The 15461-nt window shown below is 43.7% G+C and overlaps 1 protein-coding gene across 1 annotated transcript; it reads right to left on the bottom strand.

Moving 5' to 3' along the window:
- Positions 1–5006: 5006 nt before the first annotated feature.
- Positions 5007–6987, bottom strand: LOC109858840. The gene is made up of 2 exons (XM_020436488.1): positions 6432–6987; positions 5007–5077 (listed from the first exon to the last, which is right to left on the bottom strand). Exons 1-2 carry the CDS (start codon positions 6985–6987, stop codon positions 5007–5009), a joined length of 627 nt encoding a protein of 208 aa, XP_020292077.1.
- Positions 6988–15461: the final 8474 nt, after the last annotated feature.

The following is a 15461-nucleotide window of genomic DNA, read 5'->3' on the forward strand; positions in this document are numbered from 1 at the left end:
AATCGATCGGTGTCGAATCATACTGTGGTCAAACGGAACACGCCCGGTTAGCACCAAGAGCATCGAGATGGTGGGGGCACACACACAGGCGAGAACCGTGGTTGAATAGAGCTACAGGCGAAAGTCCACGTTAAAAAAACCTAACGCGCTATTAGTGGCACCCCCTGGGTGTGCGGAAGATCACTTCTTCATAATATTACCTATTATTATTGCAAAACATAAAACTTATATATTATATAATTGTTGCAAAATTATTTAATATTGTAAGATGAAAGATCTCTGTAGCAAAGTTTATGTAATATTTTCGGTTCATTTTCTTTGAAGAAATGCATGACATTTCATGTATTTCGAAAAATTACATCGTTGTCTATTGATTCCACAAATTGCGATGTCACCAACATGGAAATCTCGATGTGTAAGACGGGCGAGAAACATTGAACGGTGCGCGTCCACGTGTCTAAACACATCTAAACTTTTATGTTTGCTGCTTGATCGATATATTGATCTAATATAAGAATATATATTGGACAATTTGTGTAAAAAAAAAGATTGAAAACCTATATTAAATATCATATAACATTAAACCAATGTTTTTATTTAACTTATGTTTCACAAAGCTTTACACACAATTTTTCTTTCAGAGACGTACAATATTTATATATTTATATTTTTTCCAAAATTTACAGTCTTGGAAAAAGAACGTAATAATATTGATACTAGTAAAACATTTCAAGATGCATTATATTTTTTTTGAAATTATTACATATGAGTTAAATGAAAGAATTCGAAGGTTTTTTGAATATTGAAAGTTATTAGTGTTCTTTTTTTATATATTTTTGTTTTGTAAATTATGACAAGAATCTACATTTCTCAGACATATAATCTCAAAATATTTACTTTATATTATACAAAATTCAATTAATATATTATATTCATATGATATGTTATATGAAAATACTTTATTAAATACTTTAAGATTGTGCATTTGTAAAATGTAGATTCGTTTCGTGATTTACAAATTAAAAATATAGAAAAATTAGTAATACTAATAATATAGTTTATATACATGTATTAAGTGCTTTTCAATAATCTAAAAACTTTAAAATTATTGCAGTTGACTTTTAATAAGAATTAATAAAAATGTAATAATAAATGCATCTTGAGATGTTTAACTCATTTTTATCAATAATAGTATCTACCTTTTCAAGATTGTAAGTCATGGAAAAGCAGTTTGCGTTGTCATATTGTTATACGCTACAAGCGCGCAACGAAACATTTCTTTCTTTTTGAGCTTTCTAGTCTCAATGTCTTGCTTGCGTAGCGGGCTTGGTGAAAGCGTGACAGAACATAGTATGTCTGCGCTCTTTCACGAGCCGAACAGCCGAACGTGACGTCACGCACACGGACGGCGGTCCTCGCTTGTGTGCGTGCTCCCACAACCTCAGTGCTCTTGATGCTAGCCTGCCAGAACTTTTATCACTGGATATGATTTCCTCCGAACAGCCATGCTGTAGCACGACTTGTTCGTACAACGCCGTGGTTACGGCGGATCCCGTGGCCTTACGGAGCGCCTTTAACTCCATCCACTTAGTGAATCTGTCTTGCATCACAAACAGACAGATGTATCCCTGGATCGACTTTGGCAGAGGGCCGATCAGATCGATTGTTATCTGCTGCCATGGTGCGTCGACAGGTTCTGTGTAGAGTTTTCCTGCAGATTTCGTCGGCGGAATTTTATGTTGTAAACAGATCTCACATGTTCGGACATATCTCATAATGTCTTGAAACATGGCCAGTAATATACTTGAGCAATCCGTGCAATCGTTTTTGCAACACTTAAGTGTCTTGCGAAACATTATTTTGTCCTTTCCCCCTGCGGAACGCAACGCTTCTATTGTTCGTCGAATTCAGTCTCGCGGAAGTCAAGGCTGTGCAGGACGTGTCGATATAACTGGTTTTCGTGTATCTGATAGTCGGGGAAGTCTTCTGGTACTTCTTCTACTTTTCATATCATCGGCTTATACCATTTGCATGGCTTTTTGGCTTGTATGTTGCATACTTCGTACTTTTCGCGACAGTGCGTAAGCCACCTTGTTTAACGTGCCCTTTCTATATTTGACCTCGAAGGTGTACTGCTGCAGTTCAAACAGCCATCTTGCCAGTCATCCGGTCGGCTCTTCCAGACGTTGCAGCCAGTTCAGCGACTGATGGTCTGTTATCACCACAAAATTGTATTCTTCGAGGTACAGACGGCGTCAAAAATTCGCGGAGTCGGCACGGGGATCGGAGGGCAAGCTGGGCGGTTGCTCGTAGCGCCAGCGAGCGCCGTACAAACTAAATAGTAGCAATTGGTTGTTTGCAACTACGTCGTGTCGATAATGTAACTATTCTTCTTTTCAATTTTTTTCTCAAAACATATTGGCCATTTACTAAATATCTAACGTTAACAAATAACATGTATGTGTATATATGTGTGTAAAAATAAAATTGTAATTTTGATGTGTGTAAAGCTTCAACAATTTAAAAAATATTTAACAGAACAATGGCTCTTAGAAGCAGACACAGATGTAGAGATACAAATTTTAACTTTGTTTATTATAAAAATAAAAGTAGAAGGTTTCCGACCTGTGGTTTAGGTCATTTTCAATACAATAAAGAGTGCTGGTAATTAACGCTGGTGTCGACAGACTATAAATGTTCTAATGAGGCCGCAACGTACAAGTAAGAACTGACAAACTGAAGATAATAAAATTATAATGTCTCCGGTATATAGAAAAAACGTACATTTTAAAAATCTTGTTTAAAAAATTATATATTATTATATATAGCCACTAAATAAACACACAATTATAGTAGATTATTATTATATTATATTATATCTATATATTTTGTGTATACACAATTATATATATGTAAACATAGAAACACACATTAAAAAATGAATAGGGCAAACAGTGCATAAGTAAGAAGAAAAAGATTATAACAAATAGATATATGCCGAAAGTTGAATAAGGTTCTGTCAAAATTAATGTATCATATGTATATAATTATTTGTATATATTATCAAATTGTTTCACCGCGATATTATTTTTATATGAATAAACTCTATTAATTTTGACATAAGCTTATTCAACTTTTGGCATATATCTATTTGTTATAATCTTTTTTTTCTTACTTATGCACTGTTTGCCCTATTCATTTTTTAATGTGTTTCTATTTCTACATATATATAATTGTCCCACACAGAACAAAAACTCTATTAGACGTCGACAGCTCCATGTGACATCTAATAGATGTCTAATGGATGTCTGGATGAATGAATGTCTATGCTGGGTGTATACACAAAATATATAAATATAATATAATATACTATAATAATAATCTAATATAATTGTTTATTTAGTGGCTATATATAATAGTATATAATTTTTGAAACGAGACTTTTACAATGTACGTTTTTTCTATATACCGGAGACATTATAATTTTATTTATTACACACATATATACACATACATGTTATTTGTTAACGTTAGATATTTAGTAAATGGCCAATATGTTTTGAGAAAAAAATTGAAAAGAAGAATAGTTACATTATCGACACGATGTAGGTGCAAACAACCAATTGCTACTATTTAGTTTGTACAGCGCTCGCTGGCGCTACAAGCAACCGCCCCGCTTGCCCTCCGATCCACGCGCAATACTCCGCGAATTTTTGACGCCGTTTGTACATTCGCATACGTCGTATGCCCCAGACGACGGCGAGGCACTCCAGTTCCGTGGCGCTGTAATTTTTCTCGGCTCCATTCAAAGTTCTGCTTGCGTAGGCTATTACCCGCTCGTCGTCTTCTGAATTTTGTGTGAGCACAGCACCGAGGCCGTGTGTGCTGGCATCTGTTTGCAGAATAAATAGCCTTGAGAAGTCCGGGCATGCTAACACTGGTGCTGACGTCAATATGTTTTTTAACTTTCGGAAAGCCCTTTCTTGTTCTTTTTCCCACTGCTATTTCACGTTTTTCTTCGTCAGTTGTGTCAGCGGGGCTGCAATTGTCGCGAAATCTTTAATGAATCTACGGTACCACGATGTGACTCCCAAGAATTGTCTCACTTTCCTGAGAGTTGTCGGTATCGGCCATCTAGTAATCGCTTTGATATTTTCTGGATCCGTGTGTATGCCTTTCCGATCGACCACATGCCCCAAATATTTTAGCTAGTCTCGACCAAACCGGGATTTCTCCGGATTAGATCTGAGTTTCGCCTCTCTAAGACGCCGGAAAACTTCATTCAGCAGGGCAATATGTTTATCGAAAGTCTTGCTGGTCATGATGTCATCGAGATAGACCAGTACGTGTGGTTCTAGGTCCGGTCCCAATATTGTGTCCAGAAGTCGCTGGAACGTGTCGGACGCCGAGTGTAGGCCAAAAGGCATCACGCGGAATTGCATGAGCCCTCGGTTTGGCACTGTGAAAGCCGTAATTGCTCGACTTTTTGGCGATAACGGTACTTGGCAGTATCCATTCTTTAAGTCGATGGTGGATAAATATCGAGCGCTTCGCAGTTTATCTAACGTTGCCGGGATATGTGGTAATGGGTAGGCGTCTTTCTCCGTAACATCATTGACTTTTCTGACGTCAATGCAGAATCGGTATTCTCCATTCTTCTTTTTAACTATCACCACTGGTGAGCTCTATGCATTTTGTGACGGTTCTATTACGCCTTCTTGCAACATTTTGTCCACCTCAGCATCAATTACGGCTTGCATTGCCGAATTTCGTGGTCGGTATCTTTGTTTAATTGGTGTTTTTTTTTAACCAAATGTGATGCTGCAGGACATTGCTTGGCCCCTTGACGTCCGACAATTTCTGGAATTCCTTGTGGAGGAATTTTTCTAGGCGTTCTTTTTTGTAGGCCGCTAGCGGTGACAAACCCTGAGACATTGAGCACGTATCACGGTCTTGTTTGATGATATTCCTGGTTTCTTTGGCAAAATCAATATCTTCATCTTGTGTCACAGGTCTACCTCGATGAGCATCGGAGTCGGTAGAGATGGCATTACCAAGAACTGTCTATATTTCTTTCCTGCAAATTTTATATTAAGCCGATACGCTTTTTTTATATATGAGGGGAAATGCGTTATGCACCCTCACCCCCTTGGGATTTGGAGCGGGGAGTGTGGGACTCTCACCCACTAAAACCCCTCAATGGCCTCCATCTGACTTGGCAGGGGGACCTGTGGCACAGTTGAGGCTATAACTTCTCCGGCCCTTCCCTATAGTCCTAGACGATCCCCCAAAGGGCAACGCCCCCTATCACCGTTGCCCTTGGGGTCGCGGCAGGAGGGAGAGGGCCATAGCCCTCCTCAAGCCGCCTCTCCCTGGGGACTGTGCAATGGCGTGTCAAGTTCCCCAACTTGGCACGCCTAGTCCCCGCCCCTCGTGACCAAAGTCAGGAGGGGTCAGTACGAGACTTTCGCATCCCTGTCCCCCGACCAAGCGACTCCAGAATTGGGGCCGGGTCCAGGGGTCATGCCCGAGTCATGACCCCACTACCATAGACTGCCACCAAGTTAGGCTTATTGGGCCAACTTGGAAGATTTGAGTACCGGCTTCCTCCTTTCACCGGTTGAGGGGGAGGTCGAACGGTCGGCCCTCTTCTGTCGCTTAGAGGAAGGCTCCTTGGTGGAACTACCCCCGGAACCAGGCGTCTTTTGCGCCACACCCTTTGCGGATCGGGGCCCGGCAATCTTGCAGCTCCTGACCCCGACCGCACTCCTCTTGGGGGGAGAGGGAGAAGACGCAATACCGTCCCCTTTTTTCCTCTCCTCTTTTTCTTCTTTCTTTTCGGCCTCCGGCTTCCTCCGGAAACCGGGAGATATCTCTGCGAGAGGGAATGGGGCCGCAATGGCCCTCGTCGTCGTCTTCTTTTTCCGCGGCGGGATCTGCGGTCCTCGCTCGACTCAAGGAGGTGGATGGACCCTCCCATTTGTCGCACTCTTCCGGCCACAACCGGGCCACACTTGCCACCGGGGAGAGAAGGTACACTCCCTTCCCGTCCTCCCTCCAGAGGAATGAGTCCCCTTCGGACCCGATTACACGGGCCCTCCGCTTTCTCCTCGCTTTCCTGACTGAAGAGGGGGGAGCTGAGGCCCCCACCCCTTCTTCCTCGTCGCCGCCAGATGTTGGCGGGAGAGACATGGTTCCGGCGCTCCGCCCGGTAGCTGCGGACCTCTTTGGAATGGAGGCGCACTTCGCGCCACCCATCCGGTAGTTCGAGGGCTGTTCCCTGCTGGCACATAGAGTGCATTTGAAAGCGGCACGGCACGTAATGGCGAGGTGGCCCTCCGCCCCGCATCTGTAGCACGCTCTGCTCCGGTCGGCCCCGGTGCAGGTACGTGCCGCGTGCCCGTACTCGAGGCACCGGTAGCACTGCATACGCTGCGCCTCCAGCGCTTCTACAGGAAGGCTGAACCACCTCACCTCTATCCGCTTTCCTTCCACCACCTTTCGGGCCGCCCTCAGGGGCAAACGCGTCCAGAGGGTCCCATACCCGGTGGGAGAGGACCTTACCAGCCCGGTGCGAATCTCGCCGGGCTGGCATCCACCTGCCGCTGCCAGGGCAGCACCGATATCTTTAGGGATGAGAGGTGGCACCACGTCCCTGACACGCACTTCGGCGTGCTTAACAGGACGAGTAAACCGGACCCCCTCGACCCTCTCCAACGCCTTTGACGCCTTCTCCGTTTCTCCAGGCCCGGGTACCTGGAGGAGCATGCCTCTATTAGCCGCCTTTTTCATCCAAAAGCCGGAAACCTCAAATTTCTTCAAATCCATGGCGGCCGCTGCCTTCCTTAGAGCCTCGGCGTAACTGCCGCCCTCCTCCACGGTCAGGAAGACGGCAGCTCCACTTGGGAGCCTGCCGAATTTGGCCCTTTTTTCCTTTCTACAGCGCTGGCTCTCGCTCGTTTGGGCGGAAGAAAATGGACGTCCCATGCCAGGAGGAGGGAGGGGGTTGTTTTCCGCGCCCTGCGTCCCACCACCGTTGCCCAGGTGGTCGGGATCGGTCCGGCAGCAGGCGCGCCAGGGGAGGCGAGCTCTCTTCTGATCAGGGAGACGACTCGCCCCTCCGTTTCTTCTCCGATCCGGTCCGCCAAAAAGCGGACGCATTGTTCCTCCGAGAGGTACGTTGCGGGGACATCCGCCCCTAGGGCTTCTAAGGCCCCCTCTTCGGTTTGGACCCCTCGGGAAGCCAGCGTCGGCGCCGTGGCGGGTCCATCGGTGATCATGGACAGCGCCACGGCTGGTGGCTGCGGGACCAATGCAGGTTCACCAGCCTGCGTCCCGCAGTGCGTTTCCTTCCTCGACGTGCCTACAAAGAAAAGCCCTTGTCGTAGGCCGCGTCAAGCATCTTACGCACCGTCTTATACCGGGAGGCCGTGATTCTCGCCTTATCTTTGCTCAGCCGGAGCTTCTCCTTGAGGGTCTTGACGCGCTCCTCCAAGAGCGCGACAGCCCCCGCCTGCTCTGGCCTCGCCGCCACCGACTGTCCAAGCCTCTCCTCCTCAGGCTGCTCCGGCCTTATCGCCCGCGCACAAAGGGGGACGTCGACCACGGCCTCTGCAACCCCCTTCATTCAACCCCCGCCGCGTCCTTCAAGATCTTGACATACCTTTCTTGGAGGTTCGAGAACGTGGTGGCCACCTTCAACACCGCCTCCACGGCCGTTTGAGTTTTCTCAAACAGTTCGGCCGCGGAGGAGGCCAAACTCGGTGGGCTGGAAGATCTGAGTTTTTCCGTGTTCCTCCAGCTCCTGCGCGGCTTCCGCTCGCTTTGCGGCAAGGAGACGCTTTTTAGCCTCGGCGAGCTCTACGTAATCACCGGTAGTCGGCGGTCTCTCCCTCTTCCTCACACCAGTACCGGTGCCGAGGGTTGGAGCAAAGGCGTCGTCTTTCTCCACCTTCTTCATCATAATATCGGAATCCCCAGATAGTAGCGGGTATCCGATAACGCCAGTGTATTCCGGGGAGCTGGAACTCTCCTTCGTCGCAGCCTTCCCTTTGTCTCCCCTCGAGGCCGCGCTACCTGCGCTTCCCCTCGGAAGGGAAACTTGCGCCTCAAACATTCTCCTTGCGCCCATCGCAAGGACATCCTGGCGCTTCTTCGCAGTAGCAGGTTCGTCCCCCGCCCCTGCGGTGCAAGCGGAGGGTAGCCTATGTTGCGATGACGACGAGGAGGTGCCTGGGACGGCAACACCCCCCCGCCGGGCCCTGAGTGTCCGATCACTCTGGACCAGTAAGTCAAACTCGTCCTCAGAACTACTCATGGTTGTATCTGGGAAGTGGTTTAATTTTGGAGTTTTCCTTCTCCTAAGACAGTTCCCGTCCAAGAGTAACGAGCCCGCCCTGCTCCCCGGGTTTGTAGTCAGGGTTTTCCTTCCCTTAGTCCAGTGTCCGACCCGAAAGCGACTCTCGGAGCTGGACGCCCCGGATTTGTAATTAGGGTTTTTTCTCCTAGTCCGATCGCACCGTGGCTGACGGAGTCGGACGTTTCCGGATTTAAAATCATGCTTTTCTCCCCTATCCCAGTTGCACCGGCAGAAGGTGCTAAGCAAGGCTGAGAATCCCCGGTTTTTGTTCGAGGTTTTCCTTTCTCTATTTTCTCTTTTAGTACAGAAGCTCCACGAGGGCCTTCCTGGCATGAGTGACCCTGCCAGAGAATCAAAGGATTCCCCGCCAGTATAGCCCCTCGCTTCACCGCTCCTAAGCCTGGGCACTACGACAAGGTGGAGAAAAATCGCCCGGAAAAAAACGTGGGGATACTGATCACTAAGCCGATAAGCTGCCTTGACGCTGGAACGGTTTCCGTCGGCCACTGTTATCCCTGTTTCTATGGCTTTTTCGGTAAAACCTTGTTTTTCCGCCAGAGCAGCAGCTTTGCTGTTGATAAAGAAAAGTCGGATCCGGTGTCTAATAATGTTTCAATAGAGTTTCCATGGAAGTTTATCCAAATATATGGCCGCGGTTTAAAACTGATTTCTACGGACTGGACCGGACTGTCGCGGCGGTTTCTTTGGTTCTCGTAGAGTTTTCCGGCAGCGGGTGGCAATCTTTTGTTAAGAACCCCATCTTTCCTACACTGTGAGCACAATTTCTTTGCTGGCCTTTGACATTGCAGTCTCTTGTAACCTTACTGTTTACAGCGCCAGCAGCTTTCTGCACAATTGTAAATAGCGGCCGTAGTAGCTACCGGTGGTTTTTGGAATTCTTTTCATTGTTCTTCCAATTTTTCATATTCGGCGACCAACGATGTTAATTCGCCGATCGTCTGGAAACTCCCTCGTCGAATGTAAAATTTGAAATTCGGCGCCATGTTGGCGTATAATCTTTGCAGCTGCTGTTCTGCCAAGAATTCTCTCGCTCGGTGCATTTTTGGAAGTAGTTCTGTGGCGTAAGTTTTGAACGGTATTTTGCCGCTGCTTGCGTTGAGCACATCTGTTGCCAGTTTTTCCCAAAAGACCGGCGACAAGTATTGTCTCAAAAATTTCTGCCGGAATTGTTACCACGTGTTAAAAAACATCTTATTATTCCTATGCCATAATAACGCTTCTCCATGCAACAAAACTGGCAAAGATCTTAATAAGATTTCCTCTGGACATTCGGCTGCTTTGGCCAATTTCTCAATATGTTCTAGGAATCCAAACGGATTTTCCCCGTCGACCTGCACCCCCCACATACGCAGCTGGCTCAAGGCTTTCCCTGCGATCGCAGGCGGGACAGTGACCGGTGAGCACTCAATTTTGTTCGAGGCTCCTTGTTTTTTTGGATACGTCGGATTTTTTCTTGTGAATGTTCTTAATCTCTGGCGCAGGTCGTCTATCGTTCCTGTTAAGTCGATATCACAACTCCTCAATTCGATGATTAGTTGCTCTTTAGAGAGCTTTTGTTGCCAACGTTTCGGTAGGGCCTTGATGCCGCTCTCGTAAAACCCTTGGGACTTGTGGGCGAAAAAATCAACGAGGTGATTTCGGATGGCCTCCATTGAGTTGAATTGATGACCGTCAACATTGTTTTGCAGCGAGCGAAACAAGTGATAATCAGACGGTGCAAGGTCCGGCGAATGTGATGGGTGCTGCATCATTTCCCAGCTAAAGCTCTGCAATTTTTTTTCGTGATCAAAGAAGTATGTAGTCGACCATTGTCATGATGGAAAATCACACCTTTTCTATTCGACAATTTTGACCGCTTCTTTTGCACTACCTTGCGCAATTTCTCGAGCTGAGCGCAGTATTTCTTTGAATCTGTTGTTGATCCTGCGGGAGCAGCTCGAACCACAGCACTCTTTTATAGTCCCAAATACGTAGCATTACTTTCTGTAGATGCAAAGTAGATTTTGCCACCGTTTGTGAAGACTCGCCCGGACCGCACCACGACTTCCGCCGCTTAATGTTGTTGTAGACAACTTATTTCTCGTCTCCAGTAATGATCCATTTTAGAAATGGGTTTAGTGAGTTTTGTTTCAAGAGATATTCACACACTAAAATCCGATCCATGATGTTCTTTTTGCTCAGTTTGTGCGGCACCCATACATCAAGCTTTTTCACCATGTCAAGCTTTTTTAATCGATCCATAACAGTTGTAGGATAAATTCCAAAGCGCTTTGCAATCTCTCGAGTCGTTAAGTGTCAATCACTTTTCACTGTAGCCAGGAGTTAGTCGTCGTCAACAGAATTTGGCCGTCCAGAGCGTGGTGCATCTTGGAGATTAAATTCTCCAAATCGGAAGCGAGCAAATCATCTTTTGCATGTGTCTGCGCTTAAGGCCGAGGCACCATACATGGCGCATATTTCGCGCTTAGCGTCCGCCGCTTTACATCCTTTAAGGAATAAAAACAGCAAAATATGGCGAACAAGTAATTTTTGATCTTTTAGTTGTATGCCGTACACGCAAAACACGTCCGACCAAAACAAACACTTCTGCCAAATGTCAAGCGTAGTGTGACTTGTCAAAATATGTGCGACAAACTGACATTTGAACGACACGCGATAATTATTTTCTGACACTAGTGTCATCTATTAAAAAATCCGCAGAACTTTTCCACCGACTCAATACTTTGGTAAGTTTATTTTTATTACTAGACCACAGAGGTGTAACAAAAACATTTTGTTTAAAAATATAATAACAGTAACAAGAGAGAAGCACTGGCTGATATAATAGGCTGAAGTGTATAACTATGCGTCATAGAATTTGTTGATTGATTTAATGTTCCAATTTTTTCTTGTTCTGTGAAAGATAAAGTATGTTCTGTGTGCATTTCTAAACTGAAACCTGATTGATTAGTGTGAAAAACATTTTCTACTCCAACTAGTAAAATTTCTGCTTGTATCTTTTCAACAAAATTAGTAGCTACTATTTTTAGTTTACTTATGTTTGGTAAAGTTATCTGTGCTATACATTTATTTATTTTTCTAGAAACAATTTGGTGCTTTTGGTTAAAATTATGAATCCATTTTTCAGATGCTTAAAAAAAATTCCGCTGATAATTGCAATTGATTTCTAGCATCCATCTGCGATTATCCAAATCATAAATTGGTAACAAGTTTTTTGTGGAGCATCTTCAAATTGAGTTAATACATATTCTGAAATGTGTTTCAGCTCTTTGCGCGTATTTTAGCGTTTTAAAATTTAATTTTTCGATCTAAATAGTTGTATTGAAATAATACGTTTAAATCTGGATTAACTATTGCAAATCTTAAGTTATATTATTTTCCTGATTTCCAAAATTCAAGAGCTTTCCATTTATATTTTAACGGAGCCGTTTTTCTACCAGCTTTGCCCGACCTTGCCTTCCGCCTGCCGGAAAGCTCGGTTGGTGCCAAGGTTTGGAGGAGGGGAAGATAAAGAAATTGCGACACTCAGGTTTATGTGTAATGCTGAAATGTAGTATTGTTTTATTCTTTATCAAACTTATGTACAACGGCCGGATCGGATTGATTGATTTTATCGGCGTCACGGTAATTTCTGCGCGGAGGATACGGCGGGCGCGGTAAATTTGCGGACACGCTATCTTTATCGTGGGAGAGCGGTTTTTCGGTGTGGCTTCCTTATATTTACTTTTATATTTACGGGAGTAAAATATATACACGGGGCGTATGTACACGGAGATGTCCTTGGCCGTGAAAACGGCCGGTTGAGTCGTAAGAACGACTGTTTGTTGGGGTGGCGGTTACAACAGCCGGTTGAGTCGTGAGAACAACTGTTTGTCGGTTACAACGGCCGTTTTTAGCTCCCGGGGCTCGTGGAGCCGACGGGGATGTGCGCCGGGGCGCTGGGACAGCGTCTTGACCGGAAGGTCAGGATGCGTGCCGAGACAGCGCCTCTGCACCGGAGGGTCGAGACAGCGTCTCGGCCGGAAGGTCAGGATGCGTGCCGAGACAGCGCTTCTGCACCGGAGAGTCGAGACAACGAATGCGGAATGGCTAAGACAGCGCCTCTGCCAGGAAGGATCGCTCTCGAGACACCGCCTCGAAAACTCGGGAAAGGAACTGGTCTTGACTGCCAAAATCGGCCGGCTTATATACCCCGGCCTACGGTCCGTCCGAGGTCAGCGTGCGGTACGCACTTGTTTGCGTGCTGTGTCGCACGGACACAGGTCTTCGCTCGTGCACGTGTATTCTTATATTCTATTGGGCGGGTATCTAAATTATAGATGGCCGGAAGTATATGAATAACTATAGGAACTTTTAATAAACGATAAATAAGAACAAGATAAAGATATATATATTGTATATATACAGTGACGAGGCATGCCTCGTCATAATATTTTTTATTGTATTTTTTTGTATACTCGATTGAGGAATTTAAATTAGAATTTGTAATATCTTGAATGTAATTGTCATCGTCATTTTCTTTGATAAAAAGTATGTCTGGAATAATACTTGTCTCTTTAAAATTTAAAATAGCATAACTTTTTTATATAAAGAATGTTGAATGGCATATTTTATCAGATTCTCTAATTGAAAACTGAATTTTCTCTCATCTTTGCTGATAACAGATTCCAAATCATAATGCGGCTGATCAAAGGCCGTTGCAAACAATTTTAAACTATTTTTTGAGCGGCATTGTATTTTACAATCCAAAAAAAACAAATCCAGTCGTTAATTACATGTCTGTACTTTGAGGTTTTAATTAATATTGAAGGGAACAAATTTGAAACACTCGTAGAATTCTTAATTGCATTGTCAGGATCACCAAGTGTAGTTACTATGTAATAAAATTGTACATAAAATAATGTAAAAATCGCCACAAGATTTTATTTAAAAACTTTGTTTTAATTTACTCACAGACATCTTATACTATTCCTTTTCACATGTATTACAATGTATATTTACAGCAATTTTACAAGACTTGAATTTTATACAAAGCGTCCGCGATTATAACTGATTCGTTATTGAAGACGACTGATTGACTAATTGACTTGCCTCCGTTTGAAAGTTAGCTTGGTATACAAAGGGACAGACTTCAGGAAGTTCTAGATTCTTTCTTATGTGATCATTTCTAGCGTCACCTATGATTCGGCTGCGCGCTAGACCGAGCATCGAAAATTGCCTTATTTGGCAAAATATTTAGAAAGGTCGACGATGCGTTTAGAAGATTGTTTTATACGGTAAAATATTTCAAAGAACGATGGTGCGTCATGATCTTATCACTCTGCGATAAATACTAAGAGTTCTAGAATTTACGCCTAACAAGTTGGACAATGGTCATAATAGACGCCGATTTCTTATAATTTGCGGCACAAAAGGAAAATCAAGTGAAATAAAAGACCAAACAGAAAATCTTAGTTCACACAGAAAGTCTCATTTCTAGCAGCAGAAAAAAAAACTTATTTCTCCAATACAAAAGCAAAACTATCACGTACGACCAAAAGAGTAAGAAATACAGTAAACAAGAAAATTAAATAATAAAGTCAATTAAACATAACTTCTGGGAGAAATTTTTATTAGATATGAAACATCTATATGGAGGCCAAAAAAGAATGTGGAATATGCTCAAAAACCGCAGAAAATCTATCAAGGAATATATTGACAACAATGCAAAAACAATCGAACAATGAGAAGATTCTTTTCAGAAGCTATACAACACCACCGCAAATCAGGAACAAACATTTAACGACAATGCGAAAAAAAGATAGATTGAAGATTGAAGGACCATAACGGACGACAAAATAAGAATCACTTTGCTCACGATGGCAAACCAAAAAGCTCCATTAAACAAAAGTAGCGTAGTAGTCAAAAGAGTCGATATTATCACTATCAAAGACAAGCTGTCAAACTCCTTTTTATGTTTAGAATTGTCACTTTATTAATGTGTTGTGCAACGAGTTTTGCCAATTAAGTAGGAAGCTAAAGATTAGATCAAACCATTGAGCAACGTGATAAACCATTATTGTCATTGTTCAATGATCCAAATAGAGGTTGGAGGCCACTAACAATTCCGGGAAGAATTGTTGGTTAGCACAGAGACGACATATTGCCGCATTGTCAGAAGTGCAATGCGGCATGTGTCGACACTAGCACCGACACAAGCATGGTCGTTATTAGGACCAGTAAGCCTGCTGAGTCGGCGCGATCGATTACTATAAATGGATCGCGAGATCGAGGCAAGGCAGATCGTAAGCTGTGAAGCTCCGTGACAGCACAGGGAGTTTACCGCAATAAGATCAGAAATTGAACGCGTAAGGAACATGTAAGGAACGTTGTTAGGAAGGAGCAATAAAGGAATCTCTCGACTGAAATAAGAATACTTTTTCACCTAAACCACTTGACCTCTCCTCGACTCCCAACAGCTATAATAAATTCCTCTCCCTACTCTACTTGTGTTAGATTAGATTTAGCAGTTTAGAAGGTTAGTAACATATTAGATCTGCATTTTGAAATACTATGTTCAGAGTCGTAAGTAAATCCCAGAACGTGTAAATGATCATTTTTGTGCGTATCGATTAATAATTATAAAAGTTAGTCAATGTATATTATTTTAATTTGTGAAATTGTAGCCGGACATGTAATCATCGATCAAAACGTAAAAATCTCCTCTCACATCTAAGAGGTTGCCACCCTTTAGTGTGCACTTTCGTCGATATAAAAAAATATATGTTGATTATTTGTCATAGTTTTACAAGTGTGCAAAGTTGTCCTATCAAAATCGGTGAGTTTCGATAGATAGTTTCGTAGACGTACTTGTGCCGTATGTCACTATACCGGTACTCTTTTCTCATCCAACTTAGTAACTTTGACTTCGCCTATCTCTGAAAAATAAGCTTAACCGGTTAACTGGCACGGCTTTTTTTACTATTCATGCCCGAACTGGCACCATCGAAAAATTAAGTGAATCCCACAAGATTTGGTATACAAGGGTTTTTTGAGTCGCCGAATCGATTCCGGGGGTTATTTTGTTGATCTGACACTCCCC

This window comes from Pseudomyrmex gracilis, unplaced genomic scaffold (genome assembly GCF_002006095.1).
Source record: "Pseudomyrmex gracilis isolate BER0280 unplaced genomic scaffold, ASM200609v1 scaffold_227, whole genome shotgun sequence".
Taxonomy (NCBI): Eukaryota; Metazoa; Arthropoda; class Insecta; order Hymenoptera; family Formicidae; genus Pseudomyrmex; species Pseudomyrmex gracilis.

Excerpts from the sequence above, each read along its gene's own strand:
- LOC109858840 (XM_020436488.1), bottom strand. The coding sequence starts at position 6,987 with ATGGGACGTCCATTTTCTTCCGCCCAAACGAGCGAGAGCCAGCGCTGT. Across the intron at positions 5,078-6,431 it reads AGAAGCGCTGGAGGCGCAGC|GAAAGAAATATAGACAGTTC; the intron begins GTATGCAGTGCT and ends TAAAATTTGCAG.